Below are 27595 nucleotides of genomic sequence, written 5' to 3' on the forward strand. Positions count from 1 at the left end.
TGCTCTTCTTCTCGCACTCTCTCTCGCGTCGCACTTCCGCTCATACTCCTTCAACTGGTATCAGAGCTCACATCGAGGCTCGGGGCAGCATTTGCAGGTAGCCAGAGTCACCTGCTCAGATTGGAGTGAGATTCGACAGGCGAAGACACGGCCCCAATTCTGAGGTCATCTCGGTCACCGTTCGGCTTCGACAAAGTTCTCCGCAGGCCATTTTCGACTACATGGTCTTGGCGGGTGCAGATCCGACTCTGCAAATTTAGGGTTTCGGTCTACGACTGCAGGTGCTGAGGATATCGGCACTCCCAGAGTGTTGATTTGTGGTTGTCTACACATCGAAGGACGGCTCACAGTTCTTGGAGGCGTGTCACATATGACACGGACGCATCTACACACAGATTGTAGGCGACATCCACTAGCTCATCAGGTAGCTTGTGTTTGCTGCTTGATATTCCAGATTTCATCCTGACATTGCAGGTACTTCCACATGGGATGTATTGTCAAAGATGATGTATGTCTGTTGAGGGTTCGCTGGCTGTGAGTCACGCAGCAAACAACCGCCGCAGCAGTTACAGCATACAGTGGGAAATTTGTGGATGTATGACTTTGTGGGAAGTCTATGTATTGTCAGATTTACTGCAGCCTTTGTTGAGGGTCGAGTGAGGTTTTATTCCGCTGGGAGATTCTCAAATGTTGAGATCCTTTCGGTGATACAGGTCTTGGAGCGATCCCTCGAGCACCCTTAGATAGGCAGCTAAGATGTATTGACTATGAGTTAAACACTTGGGATGGCATCTTTGCTTTACTGCCGTTGAGGCATTGTCGCAGTCTATGCTTACAGGACAGTAAGACAGGACAGTCAGAGACAGTATAGGTGGAGGACACGTTTACCCACAGCTTACAGTGTTAGAGAGAGAGTGGTTTTTTGAGCTGTTTTTGGTCTGTTTTTTGAGTACACCATAGCCATTTTACAAAGGAGACTCTGCCGAAATTTCTACAGAATCTAAAGCTTTCTTGGTTCATTTGACAGGTTGATATTGATTCAGAGGACAGTTTACAGGGGAAACTTTGCCGAATTTTTCCCAAGAAAGTAAACTACTGTGAAGCGTAGCTATGGCTGCATCACAGGACACTGCTCTTTACAATATCAAGAAGCTGGATGGAACCAATTTCCCATTGTGGAAGAAGAAGATTTGGCATGTGTTGGTACAAAAGAAGCAGATAAAACCTATAAAGCTCAAGGGGATAAAACCACAAGATATGGACGAAGATGAATGGAGCGAAATGGATGAATTGGCACTTTCTACCATTATGCTGACTTTGGCAGAAAGCGTTTACTTCAATGTAGCAGACGAGATGTCGGCTTATGAAGCATGGACAAAGCTGAGTGATCTTTATGAGAAGCAGAGTGCAGCTTCACAGGTATACTGGCTTAAGAAGCTTGTTGACTTGAAGATGAAAGAAGGGACACCCATGTCCAATCATCTGAATGAATTCAACACCATCTACAGTCAGTTGTCAGCTCAAGGTGTCAAGTTTGATGAACCTGTTAGAGCTATGTTCCTGTTGATCACATTGCCGGAAAGTTGGGACACTTTTCGCACAGCTTTGAGTAATTCTGCACCTCCGGATGGTTTGACCATAGCAGGTGTAGAAGGCAGTCTGCTTACTGAAGAAACCAACAGAAAGACAATGGAAAAAGGCAAAGGAACAACCTTAGTTGTCAAGGAAAGGACCAAAGAAAAGTACAAAGGTGGAAAGAGGGATCAGTCTCGTAGCAAGTCCCGCAGTGCTAAAGGCAAGAGTGACATAGAATGCTACCATTGTGGCAAGAAGGGTCACATGAAAAGAGACTGCAGAGAATGGAAAGCAGAAAAAGGCAAAGAGAAAGCAGAAGACCATGGTGAGAAGAACAAGTCCTCAGTGAAGATTCAAGAAATAAATGTGACAAACACTGTTGCAGAGGATGACAGTCTAGTGTCAGGAGATATCTACTTCTTGAAAAATACAATGGACTCAGCTCTTCTTACAGCATCTGATGGAAATGCACTAAGTGACTGGATTATAGACTCAGGGGCATCACTTTATGTGTCTCCAAACAAGGAGTGGTTTACCTCTTATGTGACCACTAAAGATCATGTTCGACTAGGCAATGGGCAGACATGTGAGATCTTAGGTGTTGGAGATGTTCAATTGAAGTTTCAGAATGGCTCTTCTTTCATGCTGAAGAATGTGAGACATGTTCCCGCAATTACAAAGAGCTTGATCAGCACAGGTTTACTTGATGATGTTGGCTACGTCACCACTTTTGGACAGAATATGTGGAAGATATCCAAGGGTTCTATGACAGTAGCACATGGAGTAAAGTCTGGAGGACTTTACATGATTTATGTATCAAATGTCTCTAAAAATGTAATCAATGTAACCGAGCAGCCGAACGTTTCTTTGTGGCATAGCCGGTTAGGACATATGTCCAAGAAGGGAATGGAAATCTTGTCTCGTTCTGGTTATTTGCCTGGCTTGTCATTTAATGATTTTGAATTCTGTGAACATTGTCTATATGGTAAGCAAACACAGCAGCCACATAAGCATAGAAGCAGTAGAAGAGATACACAGTTGGCACTTGTTCATAGTGATTTGTTTGGACCTATGCCTAACCTATCTCTAGGGGGAGCTTCTTACTTTATGACATTTATAGATGATTACTCGAGGAAAGTATGGGTTTACTTTCTCAAGCACAAGGATGAAGCGTTTAGTGTTTTCAAAACGTTTGTGACACTTGTGGAGAATCAGAGTGGCAAGAAGCTTAAATGCTTACGTACTGACAATGATGGAGAGTATGTTTCAAAGGCCTTTCAGGACTTTTGTAAGTCAAAAGGTATAAAACGTGAACTTACTGCTCCTTACAATCCTCCTCAAATGGTGTTGCTGAGAGGATGAATAGGACCATACAAGAGAAGGTTAGAAGTATGTTGTCTAATGCACAACTGCCAAATGGGTTTTGGGCTGAAGCTGTATCAACAGCTGTTCATCTTATAAATAGTTCTCCTAGCAGGGTTTTGTAGAAGGATTCAGTGGCATAGATGGTATGGTCAGGCAAAATGCCCTCATACAAGCATCTCAGAGTCTTTGGCTGTGAGGCATATACTCATGTTCCAAAGGAATTTAGGAACAAACTTGAGCCAAAGAGTAGAAAGTGCATCTTTCTAGGCTATGGTAATTCTGGTGAGATGGGGTACAGACTTTGGGATCCCGAATCCAGAAAGGTTATCCGCAGCAATGATGTTCACTTTAATGAAGCCAAATATCATTCTAAACCAGAGAGGGTTGAGGAGATTAGAAGAGTTGTCTTCCAAGAGATGGACCTGCACGTGCAAGACAAAATGTCAGGGCTCAAGAGGAGCAAGGACAGGATAGAGTGGAACCACAGGTTGTGGCTGAGCCTGAGCCACCTATTGTGCGTAGATTTGGACGTGTCACGCGACCTCCTGATAGGTTTGTTTCATCTATGAACTATGTCATGTTGACTGATTGCAATGAGCCTTCATGTTACAAGGAAGCAGTGCAAATGAAGGACTCCGGGAATTGGCAATTGGCCATGCAGTCAGGGATGACAGCTCTGCATAAAAACCAGACATGGAAGCTAGTTAAATTACCACAGGGCAAAAAGGCTCTACCTTGTAAATGGGTTTACAGGTATAAGATTACCGCTCATGATAGTCAGCCAAAGTACAAAGCAAGGCTTGTTGCCAAGGGCTTTAAGCAAGAACAAGGCATTGACTTTGATGAAGTCTTCTCTCCGGTGGTCAAGATGACTACATTGAGATGCTTTCTTGCATTGGTTGCCATATTAGATTTGGTGTTGCACCAAATGGATGTCAAGACAGCGTTCTTGCATGGTGATTTAGATGTGGAAATTTACATGCAGCAGCCAGAAGGGTTTGTTGAGAAAGGCAAGGAAGATTGGGTATGCCAGTTGTTAAAGAGTCTTTATGGCTTAAAACAATCACCGAGGGCATGGTACCATAAGTTCCACAAGTTTATGCTTTCTCAAGGCTACAAACGTAGTGAGTTCGATCACTGTCTATATACAAAGAAGGCTAAGGATGGCAGTTGGCTGATCCTTATTTTGTATGTGGATGACATGTTGATTGCTGGCAAGCACTTGGAAGAAATTTCAGCTTTGAAGTCAAAGATGGCAAAATCGTTTGACATGAAAGACATGGGTGAGGCAAGTCATATACTTGGTATGCGCATTGAGAGAGACAGATCAAAGAAGTTGATTTGGTTATCTCAAACAGAGTATATTGACAAGGTTTTGCAACGTTTCAATATGGAGAAGGGAAAGACATTGAGTGTTCCATTGCCACCATATGTGAAACTTAGCAAACAAGATTGTCCTGTGTCTGAGGAAGAACGGGCTGAAATGGATAAGATTCCATATGCGTCTGCAGTGGGTAGTTTGATGTATGCAATGATTGCTACTCGCCCAGACATTGCATTTGCAGTGGGAGTAGTAAGTCGATACATGTCAAACCCAAGCAAGAAACATTGGGAGGCAGTGAAAGGAATATTGAGATACCTGAAAGCTACAAAGAGTATGCATATATGCTATGGGAGTCAGGAGCTAAGTGTAAAGGGTTTTACAAACTCAGATTATGCACGTGACTTAGACAACCGAAGGTCTACGTCAGGGTATGTCTTTACATTGGCTGATGGAGCAGTATCATGGCGTTCTAGATTACAAGATTGTGTTACTCAGTCTACTACAGAGGCTGAATATGTTGCAGCATCAGAGGCATGCAAAGAATCAATTTGGCTTAATCGACTAGTAACAGATTTGGCAATCAAAGAAGAGATGTCTGTGTTATATTGTGATAGTCAAAGTGCTATACAATTGGCTCGCAATCCAGTTTATCACTCAAAGACAAAGCATGTGGATGTGAAGTATCATTTCATCACGGAAATGCTCGAGGATAAGCAACTTCAGCTTGTCAAAGTTCACACCACAGAAAATCCTGCTGATCTACTTACAAAAGGACTTCCCTCAGAGAGCTTTGCGCATTTTCGCAAGCAGTTAGGTGTAGGGTTGTACATCACTTCTCTACATCTCTTGTATATTAGCTTGTATAGTAGCTTCTCTCACACTTAAAGTACCACATTGGACTTTAAGTGGGAGGTTGTTGGGGTATAAAGCCCAATGTGGTCGCCCAAGTAAGTGGGCGGGCCGCCAGGTATGTAAACATATTCTTTTGTAAAAACCTAATAAGAACTCACTATGCTCTACACATTACAGTAGAGCGAGTTCACCATATCGTCGTGCTCTTCTTCTCGCGTCGCACTTCCGCTCGTACTCCTTCATTGCTGACGGCGAGGAGATCCATCGTGATTGATACAAGATCTTTTGGTTGCCCGGTACAAAGAGGAGATTTTCTCGCATTGGAAACAAGTTCATCACCCGATTCACCCTTTTCCGTTGCACCTTTGACAGAGGAGAGCCCCTCGACTTGTACCTTTGCGAATTAATAATGAAGAAATATCGAAAGGGGCAAGGTGGAAAGGTACGTAGTGTACGGTACGCAATCAATACATAAGGTATATACTTCTGTACATAAACACTTTTAAGGTACGTAATCGGTACGTACCATTTTTTTTATATAACCTAAGTAAAAGAAAATGTTAGCATGTCTACACCCAACACATCTTATGTGATTCTAGGTTTGACAGATTTGGAATACAAAAAGGATCAAAACCATGGCTAACCCTAGAGAGCGAACTTCGCTGATTCTGTACGCTGAATTTCACTACCCAATATGTTACTGTAAATGGGCTGACAAGAGCTAAGAGAAGGGCTAATTTCAGGCTGAGAAGAGAGAGGCGGAAAATGCAGGCAAATCTGAGAGCAATGAGAGAGGAAGGGCAGCCTAGTATAGGAAAAAATGATAATTGTCACCAGCGTGTGACTACTATCTATCCTTTTCGTTGATTTCTTTCTTATTATTTATTTACTTTCACTTTTTGGAAACACCCCTCGGGAAATCTAACTGCCCTGCATTGCATAGCTAGTGTGGAACTGTCCAGAGGGAGTCCAGACTTGAGAGCAAGAGAGAGCACTAAGGTTGGACAAAGACTATGGTTAGCCAAAGTGGGGTCGTTGACTAGCCAAAGCGGAATCCTTTGCTACAGAGGCTACATTTCAGTTTTGGGTGTGGCTGCAGTGTACAAAGGGGGTCAGATGACCTAGAAAGATACAATGGCAGCATCTCCTAAAATTTAGGGAAACTGCTATTTTGGGACCTAAAAATGTGTTTGTGTCATTACCTCCGGAATGACAAGGGGAACATTTTCTTACTCTGCCGTGAAGTCAACTGGGCAACCGGTTGGGAGATTTTTAAGCGGCAACCCCGAAACGGGAAAATGCTTGTAAATGTGCCAAGTGGCACCTTCTGGTGCACTTTCCTCATGCAACAAGAAGTGGCGCTGAATTTAGGAGGAAGAGGGCTCATTTGCTGATTTTTGTCACAGGTTAAGAGCTATGGAGTGCTTGCTTTCCCTCCTATGTACAGTGCGGTGCCAGGAGTGATGCCCTACACGCTACGCACTGCCCTCTCTCTCCCCTATGGCAGTATGTTATGCCCCTCTAGTGGGCTTTTCATTTGATCAATGTACAGTTGTGTGGGTTCATGCACGATTGCCGAGGCAAGAGCCTCTTGCACAAGTACTGGATTAGCTAGCGGCTAATCCCCCGCAGGTACAGGTGAATTCGGAGAGGTTTCATGCCAGAAATCTCGTCCGATTCAAAGGGCAAGTAGCCCTACAAGTGCGGGAGCTCGAGGACTTGCTACGGATGCGACCGGCACACGAAACGGAGCCCGAAACAGTAAATTACAGCCTGCTGTGTATTTTTGCAGGTATAGGGTTTTGGCCCTAAACGGTCCCTAATACCCCCAGGAGGTTCGGGGACGCGAAGGGACCGCTGTACAGGTGATCTAGCGCATTTTCGGGGCTGAAAACAGAGAATTCAGCGTGCTGCAGATTCTCGCCAGGTTTTGCAAAGTGCCCGTATGCGTCGGGAAAGTCAGTCAATGTGTGGGAATACTGACTGTGAAGGGTCCTAGTACAGTTATGCTGCCGAAATCGGGCTAGAACAATTGAAATTCAGCCAAGTTTGTGCGGGGCAGCTTGTAGGGAACCACAGCGTTTATTCCCTCTTTTGAACAATAAAGAAATACCGAAAGGGGCGCCTAAGTTAGGGGCCAATCTGGTGTCGGTCTACTCATACAGGTGCAATCTAGCAGCCTGTATCCCTCTCCCCTTTGTTGTGTCTTGAAAGTACAGGTAATGTGGACGACAAATTAAATGGGTGAAAGCAAATAAGGTTTAAGTTAAAAGTCTACCGCCCTTTTTAGATATTACAGGCCGGTTTCATGGTTCCATCCCCGGGATCAAATCACTTTTTCCCATAGAAGTGAGCCTTGGTCAGGTTGGGCTTGAAGACACAGGGGATCATAGACCAGACATAGGGAATTGCAATTATGGCTGACAGACCAGATGATGTGACTGAAGAGGTTTCCTCCTCACAAGGTCAACAGACACATAAAGTGGGTGAGTCCTCAAGACCACCACAGACAGATGATGATATATTCAGGACCCAGTTGGCTACTGCTGTGGCTATGTTCACACAAGTAATGCAGAATCCGAGGTTTTTAGCCTTTCTACAACCTCCTCTTCCGTCTCAGCAAGTTGGGTCACTGGATCATATTCAAAAGCGTGTCAAGGCTCGAGCACAGGTGATTCATACTGCACAGTCATTGGAAACACCTGTACACTTGACGGAGAACATGCAGTCTCCACAACCTGTGCCTAAGGTGCAAGAACAGGTGGCTGAGATGCCAGTCTTTCAAGCTGTACCAGGTCGGCCAGCCACTTTTCAGCAGCCTATAGGGTTCTAATGGGCAGGGAAGCAACCTACAGGCTATGCAACAGGTCTTCCCACCACCTTCAGTACACCCTGGCTATTTTGGAGGTGGATCGGTATTCCAGAGCATGGCTGGTCATGCACCTGGAAATCAGTTTTACACGCCAGGAAAAGTGTTTGGGGGTGCTCAAACGATGATGCCTAACCCCATGTATGGTGTCACGGACATGCTACCAGGGTTTCAGAGCACTCAGGGCCAATTTAGGATGCCACACGCAAATTTTGGTATGGCTGGAATTACAAATCAGCAACCAAATATGGCATTTCCAGGTCAACTTAATTGCGGTCAGGGAACACAGATGAACCCTAACAGTGTTCCCATGTTTCAATCACTTCCATATGATAATTTAACGCCGCTGGAGAGGCCAACTCCATACAAAGAAGGTGGCAAAGGTGTGACTTTCACGACCTTTACAGGGTTTGATGATAGGAAGAAGGCTCTCTCATTCCTCTAGCAGTTTGACAAGGCCTATGCAGGGGGGAAACTTTACAGAGGCTTCAAAGGTCCGCAAGGCAACCACTTTCTTGACAAGGAATGCGGGACAATGGTGGACAACTTTATTGCTCCAAGGGCAAGCTCCGTCCACATGGATTTATTTCAAGCAGATTTTTGCAGCAGCATGGTTATCTGATGATTTCGAAGCAGATGTCATGACAGAATGGCACCAGCTAAATGCTGCCACTTGCAAGAATCTGGATGATTACAATCGGAAGTTTTGGAAAGCTCTACTTCCAGTAACTTCCTATAGGTTTGTGCCATTGACAGAATAGATTGAAAAATACTATTGTGGCCTACCCAAAGGATTGAGAAAATACTGCACGAAGACCAAAGTCACTACTTTGACGCAGCTCATCGAGGTAGCAAACACTGGCAATGGTTTGCTCAAGGGAGAAGATTGTGAATTCAATACTGGCGTCAAGGAAGGATCAGCCAAGAAAAATTCAGCAAAGAAGTATGTTCCCAAGGAGGCTCCGAAAGTGACTCAGGAGCCAGCCAACGCACGGAAAGACAAAGCTACGGCTGAATCAGAGAAGGGACCAACGAAGAAATGGAAAAGACGTTTTCCTCGCAAGTCGGAAGAGCAAAAGAAGGTCCTGAGGTCAGAGAACAAATGCTTCATCTGTGAGCAGCCTGGCCACATTGCTTACAATTGTCCTACAAAGAAAAGGCCAGCTGATTCTCAAGACAAGGAGGACAGGAAAGGAAAGAAGCCCATGGCTGTTCTAGTGCAAGATATGGTGGGCGACAAGCCAAATTCAGATGCAAGTGAGCTTTGCAGAGCATGGGGAAAGGTCAGGGATCAAACAGTGCTTATCTTCTTTGATCTAGGTGCCAAAGCCGACTTCATTTCCCCAGAATTGGCTTCAAAGTTGGGAATCAGACCTGAAGAGATGGGGTATACAACAGAGGCAGGTTTGGCATGTCCTGGCCATACAGAGGCTGTGACACCCATCATTGGAAAGTTGCGCCTACATATCCAGTCCTATGTAGATGCTGAAGAATTTTACATCATGCCACTGGACGGATGTGATGTGTTGTTAGGTATTCCTTGGTTATTTCGTGTACAGGGAATCATGGATGCCTACAACAAAAAGATCATTGTACAGAGCAGGGGAAAGACTCACATTCTGGATGTAAAGCTTAAAGGGGAGTCTATTCCCACTGTATCAGCTTCTGCTATTACTTCTGTAATGAAAAAGCATCTTTCTGCGTACTTGGTTTTTGCACGTGAAGTGTCAGATTGTGATGAATCAAATTTATCTGTGCTAGATAAAGAAAGGTCAATGTTTTTACAACAGTATAGTGACTGTTTTTCCGATTCACTACCGTCTCAATTACCACCAGAGAGACCCGAGGACCATGCGATAGATTTGGTGCCAGGCAGTAGCCCACCAAATAAGCCTCCGTACAGGGTCAGTGCGGCTCAGCAGAAAGAGATAATGGGCCAAGTACAGGAGCTGTTAGAAAAGGGGCTGATTCAGCCCAGTTCATCCCCATTCTGTTCTCCAGTGTTGTTGGTGCAGAAAAAGGATGGCTCATGGCGTATGTGCATCGACTACCGTACACTGAACAAGAATACCATCAAGAATAGGTTCCCTATACCTAGAATTGATGATATTCTGGACAAATTAGAAGGAGCAGTTATGTTTAGCAGGATAGATCTAAAGAGTGGGTACCATCAGATCCGCATTAGATCAGAGGATGTGCACAAGACTGCTTTTAGAACAACGTTTGGCCTTTACGAATTTTTAGTGATGCCCTTTGGTCTCACAAATGCTCCTGCTACGTTCAATAGGATGATGGACAGAATTTTCCGTCCACAACTGCAGTTTGTTGGTACATTCTTTGATGACATGATAGTCTACTCAAAGAATGAAGAGGAGCATAGGTATCACTTGGCCATTGTGTTCAAAGAGCTACGCAGTCATAGGTTGCTCATCAATGCAAAGAAAAGTGAATTTTTTCTGGAAGAGATCCACTTTCTGGGACACATTGTCTCAAAGGATGGTGTTATAATGGATCCTGCTAAAGTTGAAGCGATCAAGTCATGGCCAAATTTGAAGACGGTGCACGATGTCCGAAGCTTCTTGGGACTATGCTCCTATTACAGAAGGTTTATCCGAAATTTCGCTGAGATTGCTTCACCTTTACATGCTCTTCAAAAGAAGGCAGTCACCTTTAGATGGACACAGAAAGAGATTTCAGCTTTTAATCTCTTAAAGGAAAAGATAACTTCAGATCCAGTCATTGTGTTGCCAGATCTTAGGAAGTCATTTGTGGTCCAGTGTGACGCCTGTGGTAGTAGCATTGGTGCAGTGCTAATGCAAGATGGCAGGGTAGTAGCCTATGAGAGCAGAATTTTGCAAGGGCCAGAGATGACCATGCAGGTCTATGAGAAAGAGTTACTGGCTGTGATTCATGCGCTCTTAAGTTGGAAACACTACCTGCTAGGTGCAGATTTCGTTGTCCAAACGGACCATCAGACCTTGCCATACTTCTTGACACAAACAAAGTTATCTGAGAAGCATATGCGATGGGCAAATATCTTGTCCATGTTCCATTTTCAGATTGTGCATGTGGAAGGTAAGAAGAACGTTGTGGCTGATGCCTTGTCAAGGAAGCCACAAATTTCAGCTGTGTCAATTCCTTATCATCATGAACTTGATGATATGAGAGAACAGTATGCAAATGATGAAGATTTTGCAAGGGTCTTCGAGCAGCTAATGGATGAACAACGTCATGAACACTATCTTCTCAAAGATGGGTTCATGATGATGCATGGCAGATTGTGTGTCACAAAGCCATTGCGACGCAAAGTTATGGAAGAGAGTCATGTCCCACTGTATGCAGGGCATCGTGGTATCGATGCTACAGTTAAAGCGGTTGAGACATTCTTCTATTGGCCTACATTGAGAAGAGATGTGGATGCCTTTGTGCAAGAATGCCTAATTTGCCAGAAGGTCAAGTTTGACAGGCAAAAGGCACCAGGGTTATTGCAACCACTACCTATTCCAGATAAACCATGGGAAAGTATTGCTATGGATTTTATCTTTAATCTTCCGAGAACGCAGACAGGAAACGATGGTATTTGGACCATTATTTGCAGATTTAGCAAACAGACTCATTTTATTCCTGTCAGGAAGAAGATAAAACCAGATCAGATGGCACGCTTGTTTATGAGCAATATTTTCAAGTATCATGGCATGCCACAGTCGATTGTTAGCGACCGTGATCCACGCATGACAAGTTTGTTCTGGAGAGGCTTGTTTGAGAATATGGGCACAACGCTCAAATTCTCTTCGTCATTTCATCCTCAAACAGATGGGCAGTCAGAAGAGGCAAATTCTATTGTCCTAGATCTGCTGAAGTGCTATGTGTCAGAGCATAAAGGAAAGTGGAGCAGTATTTGCCATTGGTGGAGTATGCATACAATAATACAGTGCATTCATCAACTAGCAAGGCACCTTTTGAGATAGTTGAAGGTGGCAAGAAAGTTCCTCCCATACTGCATACAAAGGACAAGATATTTGAAGCAGATAAGTATATTCAGGACATGGATGAAATGTACAAGAAGGTCAAAGTGGCCTTAGAAAAGACTCAGGCAAAGCAAAAGAAAGGAGCTGATCTTCACCGTCGTGAAGTGGTATATTCACTTGGTGATTGGGTGCTTTTGTGCTTTGAAAAGGCAAGGTTAAAGAAAATGAAGAGCAAGGAAAGACTGTTTCCAAAGCTCAGCGTGCGTTACTATGGGCCTTTTCAAGTGTGCGACATAATCAGTGATGTTGCATATAGGCTGAAATTGCCTGACAGTTGGAAGATTCACAATGCATTTCATGTGAGTCTTCTCAGACCCTATGTCGGTGATGTGCCAGAGGATATGCCAGCTGAAGATCAATAGGAAGTCAAGGAACTTGACGAGATCTTGGTCCCGGAACACATTTTGGCACATCAAGAAAGAAAAGTGAAAGGCAAGGTTGCTAGGCATTACTTGGTAAAGTTCAGAAACTATCCACCAATGGATGCTAAGTGGATGGAAGAAGGTGAACTTGCAGAGTCACCAAATGTGTTATCACTTTACCTGGAAGCCTTCAATTTGCAACCTACCTTGACCCCTTGAGTTTCAAAGCTACATGGATTGTCAGTGTGACAATGGCTTCTGAAACAAATGATGTACATGGTATTTAAAGTGAGCTCAAATGAAATACAGGTTACATGAATGTTAGAGCTGTACAGATTGTCGGTTTGGCAATTGCTTTTATGGAATGTCCAAAAGTTTGCTTAGTGCTATAGAAGTGAGTATTTCTTGTCAGTTTGTCAAGGATACAGTAATTGCTTCTATTAAAGGATACATGTGTAACTGCATTCTTAAACTGTCGGTATGGGTATGCTCGAAAGTGTTACGGGATCCAACATGTACTATAAGACAGTGGCAAAATGTGTAGCTATCATTTTGTCATTGGAAAGTTAGTGACTCAAAGCAATGGCAGAGTACGAAGCTACCACTATGTCATTGGGACAGGGTTCACACACAGGCAATACATGTGTCGACAAGGTGTTGAATACACCAGGGTTGACAATGAGCATGTATGTGTCGTACATGTGTCGACAGGTGTTGAATACATCAGTGTTGACTGTGAGCATGTACGACATAGATGCAAACGAGGACGTTTGAGATTTCAAGAGAGGGGTATGTCACCAGCGTGTGACTACTATCTATCCTTTTTGTTGATTTCTTTCTTATTATTCATTTACTTTCACTTTTTGGAAACACCCCTCGGGAAATCTAACTGCCCTGCATTGCATAGCTAGTGTGGAACTGTCCAGAGGGAGTCCAGGCCTGAGGGCAACAGAGAGCACTAAGGTTGGACAAAGACTATGGTTAGCCAAAGTGGGGTCATTGACTAGCCAAAGCGGAATCCTTTGCTACAGAGGCTACATTTCAGTTTTGGGTGTGGCTGCAGTGTACAAAGGGGGTCAGATGACCTAGAAAGATACAATGGCAGCATCTCCTAAAATTTAGGGAAACTGCTATTTTGGGACCTAAAAATGTGTTTGCGTCATTACCTCCGGAATGACAAGGGGAACATTTTCTTACTCTGCCGTGAAGTCAACCGGGCAACCGGTTGGGAGATTTTTAAGCGGCAACCCCGAAACGAGAAAATGCTTGTAAATGTGCCAAGTGGCACCTTCTGGTGCACTTTCCTCATGCAACAAGAAGTGGCGCTGAATTTAGGAGGAAGAGGGCTCATTTGCTACTTTTTGTCACAGGTTAAGAGCTATGGAGTGCTTGCTTTCCCTCCTATGTACAGTGCAGTGCCAGGAGTGATGCCCTACACGCTACGCACTGCCCTCTCTCTCCCCTATGGCAGTATGTTATGCCCCTCTAGTGGGCTTTTCATTTGACCAATGTACAGTTGTGTGGGTTCATGCGCGATTGCCGAGGCAAGAGCCTCTTGCACAGGTACTGGATTAGCTAGCGGCTAATCCCTCGCAAGTACAGGTGAATTCGGAGAGGTTTCACGCCAGAAATCTCGTCCGATTCAAAGGGCAAGTAGCCCTACAGGTGCGGGAGCTCGAGGACTTGCTACGGATGCGACCGGCACGCGAAACGGAGCCCGAAACAGTAAATTACAGCCTGATGTGTATTTTTGCAGGTTTAGGGTTTTGGCCCTACAGGTGCGGGAGTTCGAGGACTTGCTACGGATGCGACCGGCACGCGAAACGGAGCCCGAAACAGTAAATTACAGCCTGCTGTGTATTTTTGCAGGTTTAGGGTTTTGGCCCTAAACGGTCCCTAATACCCCCAGGAGGTTCGGAGACGCGAGGGGACAGTTGTACAGGTGATCTGGCGCATTTTCGGGGCTGAAAACAGAGAATTCAGCGTGCTGCAGATTCTCGCCAGGTTTTGCAAAGTGCTCGTATGCGTCGGGAAAGTCAGTCAATGTGTGGGAATACTGACTGTGAAGGGTCTTAGTACAGTTATGCTGCCGAAATCGGGCTGGAACAGTTGAAATTCAGCCAAGTTTGTGCGGGGCAGCTTGTAGGGAACCACAACGTTTATTCCCTCTTTTGAACAATAAAGAAATACCGAAAGGGGCGCCTAAGTTAGGGGCCAATCTAGTGTCGGTCTACTCATACAGGTGCAATCTAGCAGCCTGTATCCCTCTCCCCTTTGTTGTGTCTTGAAAGTACAGGTAAAGTGGACGACAAATTAAATGGGTGAAAGCAAATAAGGTTTAAGTTTAAAGTCTACCGCCCTTTTTGGATATTACAGACCAGTTTCAATAATCATGCACTAATCCATACAGTACGTACTGATTCGTACCGTACGGATGTAGCGTACTGAATGAATCAGTACGTACTGATGCAACCTTGGAAAGGGGCGCTAGTCTTTGGGGCCAGTGCTGTCTAGGGGTGGAACTCTACCACTCCATGTCTCGCGTGGATTTTCTCTCTCTTTTCTTTTTCCACTTGTTTTGAAGTACTAAAAAGTGTTGTCAGTGTGAGTTGCAATAATATCTCTGTTTTCTTCCAATCGGTCACCAAAAGTGATTACAAGCAGTAACAGTAAAGTTTTAACAACTACCGTGTATTTGTCTGGTGATGCCATTAATTGGTATCGAGCCTGGCAAGAGGCATCCACAGTATCTAGATCATTTGAAAGAGGATTGGGAGATCTTAAGCAAAATGGGACTCCTGTTATGTCTTTTTCTAATCGTGTTTTGCAGATTTTAGGCGAGGATCGCAAGGAGACTTTCCTTTCTGGTTTGGACGAATACATCAAATACGCCATCAAGATTGCACTAGAGCAAGAAATGAAGCACAACAAAGGTAAGCCTAAGAAGAACAAGTCCAGTACCCAACAAAAGCAACAAAATCAACTGAGTGGTGAGAACAATGATAAGAACCACAGTACCTCTTCTTCTTCTCAATCTTTCACTACACCTAAAGCACAAAACTCTTCACCTAGTAGTGATAATGAAGAAAAGGGTAAAACTTAGAAAAACCGTACATTGACCCCTCATGAAAAATCTACTAAAGGAGTAGTTGGAGGATGGTTAAGTATTGAAGAAGGAACCGAGTATGGAAAAAAAGGAAGATGTTTTAAGTGTCACACTAAAGGTCACCTAAAAAGAGATTGTCCTAAGGAATCACCTAAGAAAGAACCCACAACACCCACATCTTCTGTTAGTGTCATAAATGAGCAAAGTAATGTGCACCAAGTTTCCAATGATCATCCTCATGAATCTCTCAGTAAGTGTTATGGTCATATGAATGGTCAACGCATTGTGATCTTGCTCGACCCTGGCAATATGCATGATGTCATCAATGATTCTCTTGTGAAGAGCGCACATTTAGAAGCTATTCCAACAGATCCCATTGCGGTTTCTGGATTTGCTCCTTGCATGCACTCTTCAATCACACATGAATGTCCTAAAGTACAAGTCCCAGTACAAAATGTAGCTTTTTGTTATAAGTTTATTGTATCTCCTCAGTCTACTAGGTGTAGGCAGTAGGGAGTGTTTCCATGATAGGTCATTAGTATCGAGCCTATGTACTAGGTAGTATCAACATGTGAAGCACCTCTTATTAATAATGTTTATATTATGGATAATTGCCCAGCATTATAGAAGACTTGGGGGTCAATCTCGCATGCAAATTACTGCTCAACCTAGATTGCAGCTTGCCTGCATTATAAAAGTGACCACCCCTCGGGTCACACCTCAATATACGTTAGTAAAGCACCACCTCAAGGCAGTCAGCCCACAGTACCCAGCATGCCTAGCATTTTCATCAGGCAAGACCAGATTAGCACCGCAGACCCAGATCAGCCCCAACGTTCTTGCATTCCTTAGCATCCCGTCAGAAGTTCCACCTTTCATCCTTACACCAGCATTTTTCAGCCAGTAGATCTTCTCCATCATCATCACCAACAATTTGTAGATCTCAACCCTAGAACACTAGCGTTTCTAGTTTCAGCCAAAGCATCGTCAGATCAGCATCAACTTGCAGATCCGAGCCAAAACCACCAGCGGTTTTAGTTTTCAGCCATCTTCCTCATCAAAATTCGCAGGTTAGCCCTGCAGTTACAGATCCCAGTCAAACAGCCTAGCATTTTCAAATTTCAGCCCTTAGCCTTGCAACTCAAGCATCTACCGCACAATCTCATCAGCATTTCAACATCTAGATCCATTGTATTAGCATTTGTGCAATCTGAAGCAAATACCTCCCTAGCGATAATGAGGGGGGCCCTTGGAGGGGCTTCGGGACCAATTTGGAGTTGGTCTTCTCTCTCTCTCTATCACTCACAGAACCTTTTCACTCACATTATCATTCTCTCCCCTCTCTCTCTAGTCTATTGCACATCTCTCTCATGAATTGAAGGAACCTTGTGTATGTACTCAGTACTCATCCAGAGTTATCACCTTAAATCACTTTCGTTGCACATAACACTTTGCAATTAACTTATGAACCAAGCCCAAGAAACCACTTAATGCCTAAGATTATATCACATCCACCTAGAGAAGAAACAACAAACTTGCGGCAAAAGGGTACTGTGCATCATTTCTTGCTTGAGAGCGATCCTAAGGGCATAGGAACTTCACGTCATATTGGATGTACTCATCCAAACCAAAAAGAAAAGTTTCCTTACAATCCTCATCCGACTTAACACTAGTTTGGTAACCTAACAAGACATAAAAGTGTCCTTTTAGGGTTTTGGGAAAAAATCCAATACTCCTATCATATGTATGTGTTTTTAGAAGTCATTACGTAAGCTTAAAGCTAAAACCACACTTTATGTTGCAAAAATAAGAAACACTCAAAACTCTTGACTATATGGTCATGAGGAGCTTTCAATATAATTGCTAGGTGAACCCCATTTTACAAAATGTACAAAATTCTCCAACGAACAAGTATATTTTTCCTGTAAACATCAATGGGTTCTTGACCAAAGTCTGTGGTTGGTGTAGGCCAAAAAAAAATTGTTTGGTCGTTAAATTAAGTACAAAAAAGTGCATTGGCCTTATTGTGCTGACCTATCATCAATGTTTCTATTCCTACAACGATCATTATCACTTTAAATGCTTCCACCTTACACACTTTGGTTCTTTACTTTTTTGTTCAGGCACTAAAAGCATCGAAACATATCTCCATAAGACAATTTGGAACACACCTATGAAGTACAAAAATTGCACGAATGAAAAAACTCACTTTCACAATGCGGCCTTCTGTATCTCTTATAAACCTATCAAGTGGTCGCCAAATTGAGATTGTATGCTTATATTTGACCAAAGCTTCAAATAAACCAAGGTCGTTGAGTGAAACTAAGAAGTTTGAAGACAACATAACTATAACTCAAAATTTGTTCGATTATGGTAAAATCGAAAATCACTCCCGACTTTGTGTTGTTTGCTATTTAGGGTCTTAGGTGCCCCAAAATTCAAGGAAGAAGAGCTACGTAGTGGTCATTCCATCAACACACTTAAACTTGCCTTCAAAAACAATACCAAAATATTCATCAAAGTGTGAATTTTACTAACAAATCAGCACAAAGAATTTTCCATAAATGGGCCATAACTTCAAAAGATAGGCTTTCCATTTAATAGAAGCATGAAAAAACCTTTACAACTATTCAAGCTAGCTATGTATCGATTTATAGGTCACTAAGTTGTGCTTTAGGGTGATCTTATGCCAACTTCATCAAAATTGGCCAAAAACAACACAAGTTTTGCTGGGTTTAAAGATGATATTCAAACCCAATTCTAAAGAGGGAATCCGTAGGCCAAAAAATTCCAAGTTTTTTTCCAAGTTATAAGCTAGCTTTGTGGATATATAGCACTTTAAAACCTACTTGGAATCTCCCGCAACAATTCTAAAAAGTTGTTGAGTTAAGAGGACACAAAAGTGTGTAAGGACATAAAAGTGTCGTATTACCAGTCTAGTGTTAAGCAATCAAACACCAATCTGCAAAATATAATTAGAAAAAGACATAACAAAAGTCCCATGTTGCTTACAATGTGCCAATCTTCTTTCAACTGATCAAGGTACTGCAAGGGCATAAAAGTTTAAAACGCTTGAGCTTAGCCTGGAAGATGACCCAACTATAAGACAATGGCTTGATACCAATTAATGGCATCACCGGACAAATACATGGCAGCTGCCAAAACTTAATGTTACTACTTTTCTTGTTAGTAGTAAAGTAAGTGTTAAATTGATGCAACCAAGAATAAATTACAACGGCATCCATCTGACCATCATGCTTACTGAAAGTCAGCTTCTCAATGACTAGAATGTCGAAGTCGTCATCTATACCCGGTCTACATGATGACTCTGTGGATCCTTTTGGTGGTCCACCCTTCGAGGAGAGAAATTGGTAGACCAACTCTTGCATGGGTAGGTCTCTCTGTGCCTCACGCTCTAGCTTTGTAGCCACCCTCTTTTCTTCACCAACTACATGTTGAGCTTCGCTTCCCTCTCTACAACCAAATCTTTCCTTTTCAATTGTGGCTTGTTGAGCCTCTTGTTGTAGCATCACCTCCATCATTGACTTCATGATAGCCTCCATAGAGGTTGGTGCAATCCATGGCGAGGATGAGGACGGACGAGCTACCGTGAACAGCCCTCTTGGAGTACGGACTTCTTTTCATATTTCAGACACATCACCTTCACGCAAAGTATCCATTCCGCTTCAGGTGATGACCATGCAATGAGTATTGGGGTACTGAGGTATTGTGGATCCTTGATACTACTGGATCTGTGCTTAAGGCCTTTTCTGTTTACCCACACTCAACTCCTTCCTAAGGATGCACCCCTTGGCGGCCTTGCGCTCACATGAAGGTTGCTTTTTCCTATCTGAAGTCCATTGGTCCCGTCGCAAGTGCAAAGCCCATTCTTGATGAGTGGAAGCGAGGATCTATGGGGAGACAAGACAAGCCCTTCTTTTTTGGGTTACTTGCCCCTCTTCAAAAGCACATATTAAAGAGATCGACACACCCTTCATTCTTGGGTGCCCAATCTCAACCAAGCAAAAAAAATTTATGTGGTTCTTTAGGTTCTTGATACCAAAGCACTCCCAAAGAGTTCTAATACCAATGTTAGGTGCAACGACAGTGTTGATGGTGATAGCTCGGGATGAGTGCTCCACATCACAAGGTTACTTTTAATTAACAAGAGATGTGCAATGAATAGAGCGAGAGAAGAGAGAATAGAACTGTGAGAGAAGGTTCTGTGAGTGAGAGAGAGAGACAAAGAGACAGAGAGAGAGAGAGAGAGAGAAGACTAACACCATATGGGGTCCCAAACCCCCCTCCAATGGCCCCCACTCTACTGCTGGAGTGGTATGTGCTTTAGATTGCACAAATGCTGATACAATGGTTCCTGATGATGAGATGCTGATGGAATCATGCACCGAGTGCAGGATGCTGATGCTACTTGAGGGCTATTGGCTGAAAACTGAAAACGCTAGGGAATTGCCCGGCTGATCTAGGTGTATAGAGGCTGAGAATTGAAAATGCTGATGTTGATGGGGATAAGGGCTGAAAACACGTCCCCAAAGAGTTGGTCTAACAGAAAGGCTTTGGCCTCTCAACCTAAGGGTTGTGGGTTCAAATCCCCTATTGGGTCACATCTAGAGGGACACCCTGTGCTCACCTGGTGTTCACATTGCTAGGGCTCTTGCCCTTGGACATTCAAGTGAATCCTGAATCTCCTCCTCCTGGGAGGGTCACCCGAGGAGGAGGTTCCTAGTTGGTTGCTACATGTTCTCTCCATCATTCCCAGCACGTGGTACATCAATTAGGTGGCCATGGTGATGCCTACGCGTGGCTCTTGCCCGATGGTACGCGGCCCTTACCCGACCATGTTTCATGGCTATTATTTGGAAGGGATAAGCACCTCCCCCTGTGGGCCCTCTGGTGCATTGAAAAAAAAAAGGGGGGGGGGGGGGGGGGGGGGGGGGGGGGATTGAAAACGCAAGCGATGCTGAGGCTGATCGGCTCTGCTAACACAAGGGATGGAAAAAAACGCTGGCAGAAATGGTGCCAACCTGCTTCAAAAACGCTAATGGGCCGAAGGCTGATTGCTGAAAACGTTACTGCATGGTTGATTCAATGAGGCTGATCTGCTAGGAAGTGAAAACGCTAGAGGGATGTCCAGGGTTCTAGGTGCTATGGGCGTTGGTTGCCCATGAGTGGTACTGAACTGATCTGATAGCTCAAAGGGTGAACCCAAGCCTACTTATATAAGGGTTTTGTAGGAAGGTCGAGCAGTACAAGACTTAGCCCACTACTTCTAATAATGGGTGTCACTTCTTAACAAAAGTGATTAATATTAGTAAAAGGTGCCTCCTATGCTATAACTACCTAGGCTCATTTCTGAGTGACTAAAGTCCCTAAATGCGAACATTCCCACGTGCCTACACTAGCAAACCCTGGCACATGTTCCTGTGCAATCAGAGGGTATGCATCCTACCTAAAGTGCATGGACATGAGGTCCTTTGAGAGGCTCACAAGGTTGTCATAACACTTCCTAAGTTGTCCTAAACCCTAGAAATAGGAGTTACAACTTGTCCACATGCACATGGAATTAGGTGTTCTCTTTGATTAAGTCTTTGCCTACTCTCCAAATCTTGTTGAAGGGAAGGGGGGTAGCTCTTCTTCTTTGTATCCAAGCTTGGTACATAGTTTTCTACCATCCATGTTGGGTGTGGAGTCTTTCTTCTCCACTATGCCGGTGACTCTTAGGTTGAGTCGGTGAGCATGTCGCGTGGCGGTCTTGGAGGGAGGTGATCTCCGTCTTGAGTATATCCATCTCTTTCTATATGAGAGAGAGAGAGAGAGAGAGAGAGAGAGAGAGAGAGAGAGAGAGAGAGAGAGAGATGAAACCAAAGCACAACAAAGGCCAATAATAGATCAAAGGCAGAAATGCTGGATTAAGTACTCCAAAACACAAATTCCCCTGAAGAAAGTCTTGAAACTTGAGGCCCAAAAAAAGTTAATACTCAGCCAGGATGAGAAAGACCACTATCAGAAGATAGAGAATGACTTAATCCTTTTTCTGGGTACAACGCCAGGAAATGTTAAGAGTGGATGCAGATGAGTTTGGAGGCACAGCCTAGGGTTTTAACTGTCCCCTAGCTTTTGTGAGCTGCTACAGGAGGTTTTACAGTAGATGCTTTATATCAGTTAAATACATAGCACTAGACAATGTGGTTTTCACTACATCGCCAGATTATGGGCAGATTTATGTAGGCTTATCACAAGCCAGGTAGCTACATTTCACTTCCTGATTAGAGTATCTTTATCCCCAGATGTATCCTATGGTTTGATTTGGGATTTTCCCCCATGACCTCATTGTATACTTTTCAGGGTTTTCCCCATCTCTTGTATATGGACCTATGGTCGATTTTATGCATTGCAAAGGGTTGAATGCCCCACTTTTTGGCTGAAAAAAAAAGAGAATGACTTAATCCAAAATATGGATTCTCGTCATTGACAGGCATAGTTAATGCATGGTCTTATTGTTAATCCTTAATTCGCAGTGGAGAACATTTGGATGTTTGTATTTAAGTAGGAGGTATCCGACATCAGATGTAAGCTTCTAGGTAAATAAAAGCTAGAGAACAGAGGTAACAGAGGTAAAACATAATGTTGACCCAAAAAATATGCAAGTTGTCAAAGCCTAATGACCAACACACCTCAGGTGTGAGAAAAATAGACCGATTTATGTAAATGTCCCAATCCTTGAATAGATGTGCGCCAGCTCCACTGCGACATAGTGAATGAAGCAACTTAACCTCTTAGATCTCATGTATATGCCCACATACCAGTGATTTATGGCTGATATAACTAACCTTGGGAAAACGAACACATGATCTCGTCCACCTGACCGCCTAAAGTAGGGCAGTTGCTGCAAAACCTGATTGCAAACAAAGGAGTTGAGTATATCAAACTGAAAACACAAATATACAGGTTGAAGTGAACAGCAAAGTCAAAAACCTACTGGCCTGCACAAAAGTGTGGTTAATTTCCTTATCATTCAGCCCTCCTAGCATCCTCACACATTTGACATATGTAGGCACGAAAAAAAGCTGTGCCTCCTCCTTTCTCAGTGTTCTGAAGGTCGATTTCAGTAGCAATTGGTGAATTTTGACCTGTTGATCACCAAAAATCATTGCTTACAATGTGTTTCAGGACCTCTCTAAAGTAAGAATTTAAAACAAGTCAAGTAAGGAGGAGCTAAGGCAAGGTCCCATCACTACGCACCTCAGGTTCCTGCATATAGTACTCGAATCATAAGTATTCTAACTTGAAGATATTAAAACTCTCTTTAGATTGAGTCATAGAGAATGAATAACTGTGTGCAGGTTCCAAATTGTTGACAAAAAGCACTGAGGATACCTTGTATGTAACGCGCAACAGAATCACGGATGCATACAATGCAGTCATTATCTTCGTCACATACACTTTCATATACCAAATGATCAGCAGTCCACCGAGAGACACATACACACACACACACACACACACACACACACACACACACACACACACACACACACAGAGAGAGAGAGAGAGAGGGGCCCCGTATCACAAGTTGTCCTTGCTCTCCTGCTATAAGCTAGTTTGCACAGCCACCTTCGCCCTGCACACTCACTGTCTTGCTTGCTGCATGTGGCCGCTTGCTCTCCAGCTCTTCGCTCAGCATTATCCACACATCCCCAGCCCGCTTCAGCCTCCTGCATTAGCCCTGTCAACCCTTCGCCCAGCATCCATCTTAGATTCCCAGCCCGCTTCAGCCCTTGCATTAATTTTTCGCAGTCTTATCCATCAGCTCCCGCCCTCTAGCTTCTTCACTCATACAAGAACACATAACTCTTGCACACACCCTTTCACCTACAGACTCTCACAGAGTATTAGAGCTAGAGTAAGAAGAGAGTATTACTGCTATAGGGAAGATTCTCATCAAAGAAGGGCTCCTTCGGGGACCACGTGGTGGTAATGAGCCTCTCCAAGTTCCAAACTCAGGTAAGCCGCTCGATGGGTGGGGAATTCCGATGAGTCACCGGCACCAGCACCATGTCGATATTGAATCATGATAGGCGAATTCGGATTTGTCAATCTGAATGTGGCTGAGAGTTTCTCTGGTGTCAACCTCGCGCTCACCTAGAAACTCCTCAAGCTGCTAGCAGATGCATCCCAACCACTCTTGTAACTCTCGTTCTTTGTGGAACAAAGCTCTTCGCCTCTTTGCAACTGTCTACCTGCAAGCCTGAGAGGACGCAGTGATGCATGTAGCCAAAAGGGTCATTGGATCTGTAGAACTGGTGTGTGACCAAACCTCTTGAATCGTTAAGATAAAGGAATATCTTATAGCACCGAGTTAGGGATGCGTGATCCTCGCCTGCCATAGAAGATGTCTCAAATCTCAAGTGCAAAGAAACTGGGGCATGATCAGAGAGCATTGTAGTAGGCCAAATCGCTAATTGTCCCTCAATGAGATGTTGCCCAGATGCCAATGTAAAACGATCTAGTTGCTCTACCAAGCGACCTGACTGTCTTTTGAAGCCCCATGAAAATTGCAATGACAGCGGGGTGCGATTCAAGGATGGGACATGCCAAGCATCTATACAAAAAACTGCAAACATAAATCTGTCCCAAGCATCTTACTCACATGCACACTCGAAAGTCTCTACATTATTGAAATCGCCCCCAACAATCCACATATCCACAGCAAGGAATACATCTACAATCTGTTGCCAGAACTCAGCTCTCGCCTGGGGTGAAATGGGGGCATAGATACACATCACACCTTCCAAGGAATCATCAATCTCTAGAGTAATCCACATCGCTCGACCATGGACCAATGTATCATGGTCACGTACACAATGCCACCAATGGGGGCCCACATAAATGCATACACAACGCTAAAATATTGCTGGCCTATCCCAGTTTCTCAAATGTGCAAGAATCCGAAGGCTACAACTTACCGCATCTACAATAATTGTCCATACATAGCTTGTGCTTTGTCAGGCACAGCGGAAGAGAGTAAGGATTTGCTAGGATCTAGTACTCCACACACAAACAAGGGACACTTACTTCACTTGAAAGAACTGAACTGCATTGAAAGAAAGAGAGAAAAAAGAGACGACACAGGTATGTCGGGTCCCAACCCTCAAGGGCCCCCTTGCTCTGTTGCCAGAGCACATACTTTCTTTATTCTTGCACAATGCTACTACAATGACTGGATGCTGAGACGCTGATGCTAAGGGGTAATGATGCTGTGGTACTTGATGACGACTGTGTCGACGACGATGGAGACTATGACGACGACGACGACGATGGTGTCGTCGTCAAGATAGGGATCTACGATGATGATGACGAAGGTGTCGTCGTCAAGATAGGGACTGCAATGACGATGTCGACGACGATGATGGTGTCGATGACGACGGCGTCAAGGCTGAAAACTGAAAACGCTAGACTTCCTGCCGGGGATCTACTACTACTGCGGCACTGCGGCTTGGATCTGCAACCACTGAGTCGTACTAATGCTGAAATGCAAAAACGACAGGCTGTCTTGGCTGGATCTGCAAAACGCTAGGCTGTGGGTTCTGCTTGGCCGATGCGGCGAGGATCTGCAACGAAACAGGGAGGATCTGCGGAGCTAAGGACTGAAACTGAAAACGCTGGTGGCTGAAAATGCTATTTGCTGATGCTGAAAACGCTGAGCTAAACTGCTGAGAAAACACTAGGGAGCCTGAGGGTGCTTGCCGGTTTGCTACGGTGCCTGCCCTTTATGTGTCCCTGCTTCTTCTGCTTCTATTGAGTGCTCAATGGGTTTCTTTTATAGGGATGATATGCTGGGTAGGGCAAGCTTTTCAACAAACTTACAAAAAAGAATCCAAAAAGTTACTTTTAATAAAATGACTTATAAGAGGTGGTTCACGCGGTAAAATGCCTGCATGATGAAATGATTGTTCTTGTGCAAGAGAGGGTATGTAACTGTGATCGGCCTAGACATGCACGTCCTGCTAGAGGCTCACAAAGTGTCAAGCTCAATCCTAAGCTAGGCTATGACTGATGCTAGACTATGGTAGAAGCATGTCCACATAGCGCAAGTGAAGTGTGCACATGACATCCCCCCCTATTAGAAGTGAGGCACGGCTCTAAGCTGCTGAACTTCTATCTGTACTTCTGATGTTGACTGATGTTGTGAATGCACAAACCAATGCAGATTCCTCTGAAACCAGAGACTGATGGTATAGCAGGTGTTGTGGGTACTCCTGGCGATGCAAACACTGTGTAAGTGTCACTGTCCAGCCTTACTACAATTGCCGAATATCAGCTTGGGTTCTATATTAGATAGTGTTGACTCTGCCTGCTGTAGCAAGAGCTGTTCCCTGAACACTGATTGTGGTGAAAACATTACCAGTGTTGATGGACTGAGATTTGGTTCCGGAGTCCTTTCCAAAGGTTCAATGATGAGCGAAATGGATGCACGCTACATGCGAATGCAGAAGAGGTTAGGGATCATGTCTTCAACTCCTTCTGTATCTGCATACAAGGCTAGGAGATCTTGGTACTCAAGATCTGGGTTTTCGTGTATCCGATGTCGATCTTCCTTCAAAGACATGGCAATGAAGATGGGATCTGGTAAGTCCCATGTCGGGACTCAAAGATTCTTCAGGGAAAAAAAAAACTGAGAGGTTTCTTGGGTTCTTGGTTCTTGAGGTTCTTGGTTGTTAATGGTTCTTCCTTTGAGTTCACGAAGCCGAAGCACGCACAAAGCTCTGATACCATTGTCAGGTGCAGCGGAAGAGAATAAGGATTTGCTCGGATCTAGTACTCTACACACAAACACAAGGGACACTTTACTTCACTTGAAAGAACTGAACTGAACTGAAAGAAAGAGAGAGACGAGAGAGAAAAGAGACGACACAGGTATGTCGGTTCCCGACCTTCAAGGGCCCCCTTGCTCTTTACCCTATGTGTCCGTGGACAAGCTACAGCATGACCAGGGTTCAGTTTAGTCAAGTCGGTATAGAATAGGAAGTGATCTGGCACTTTTGTGAGTCTGTTCGCATACCGTGCATGTCCAGACACTTAGATTAGATGCATATCCTCTGATTGCACACAGCATGATCTCATTGTTTGCATATGTGTGGTGAACGGATTGGCACTCCGTCTATTTGTTCATCTACATTGCATGCACAGTCTTTTGAGAAGACAAGATATTTTCCAATCACTTCAGCCTAGCACTCATCTTGAGCAAAGTTCAACATTCACTTCCACTGCACCTTACATTGGTATCAGAGCTTTGGCAGTGTTTTGTATCACTCAAGGAAAGAACCACAAGAATCACAAGAATTTTTTTTGCTTGTTGCGGTTGCACGAACCCAGATTCACTTGGGCGTGTCGATTCCTAATCATGTTTTTGAAGAGTGACAGGAAACCCAAGAAAGAAGGGCTTGTCCAGCCTCCCCTTGTGCCTCTTTTCACTCATTGAGAGCAGACCGTGCACTTAGCGGCCTGCCAATCGACGTGAGGTGGGAAAAAGCAACCTTAGTGTGAGCGCAAGGCCGCCAAGGGGTGCGCCCGCCGAAAAGAGCAGAACTCGGGTGAAGAGAAGATCCTCCTCTAACACAGATTGCAAGCTAAAGAAGAACCTCAAGAACCTCAAGACCCGCAAGAACCTCAAGAACTCAAGAACCCCAAGAACCAAGACACCCAAGAACCCAAGTTCCTCGTGAACTTAAGAACCCAAGACCACAAGAATCCACAAGAACCCACGACTTCAGTGGATGGTCATCACTCGAAGCGGAATGGATACTTAGCTTGGAGGTGATGAGCATGAGAGAGGCGAAGAAGAATTTTCCCCACCAGGAGGTTTTTTCGGCCCCCCTCCTTCCCCAGCTATGTCAAGGATTGCACTAACTCCTATGGAGGCTTTGGACCAGATGTTTATGGAAAGGAAGTTAGAACGCGAAGCAAGACAAGCAAAAAGAATGGCAGAATTTGATTGTGAATGCAAAGAAAGAGAAGCAGAAATGGATCGCAGACACGCAGAAAGAAAAGCTGAAAGAGAAGCAGAAAGAAAGGCAGCCATAGAGCGTGAGCATG

At 44.1% G+C, this 27595-nt stretch overlaps 1 protein-coding gene across 1 annotated transcript in view; it reads right to left on the reverse strand.

The window, feature by feature from the left end:
• The window catches only part of LOC147464523 (Exostosin family protein), an 88796-nt gene that overhangs the window by 53254 nt on the left and 7947 nt on the right, over positions 1 to 27595 (reverse strand). Inside the window, exons 3-5 of the mRNA XM_086515373.1 lie at positions 22483 to 22629; positions 22330 to 22394; positions 22174 to 22243 (exon numbers count right to left, since the gene is read on the reverse strand). Of these exons, the coding sequence (XP_086371499.1) occupies positions 22174 to 22243; positions 22330 to 22394; positions 22483 to 22629 (282 nt within the window). The remainder of the gene's footprint in view (positions 1 to 22173; positions 22244 to 22329; positions 22395 to 22482; positions 22630 to 27595) is intronic.

The sequence above is a fragment of the Adiantum capillus-veneris genome, chromosome 1 (genome assembly GCF_014529385.1).
Source record: "Adiantum capillus-veneris isolate H3 chromosome 1, ASM1452938v2, whole genome shotgun sequence".
Taxonomy (NCBI): domain Eukaryota; kingdom Viridiplantae; phylum Streptophyta; class Polypodiopsida; order Polypodiales; family Pteridaceae; genus Adiantum; species Adiantum capillus-veneris.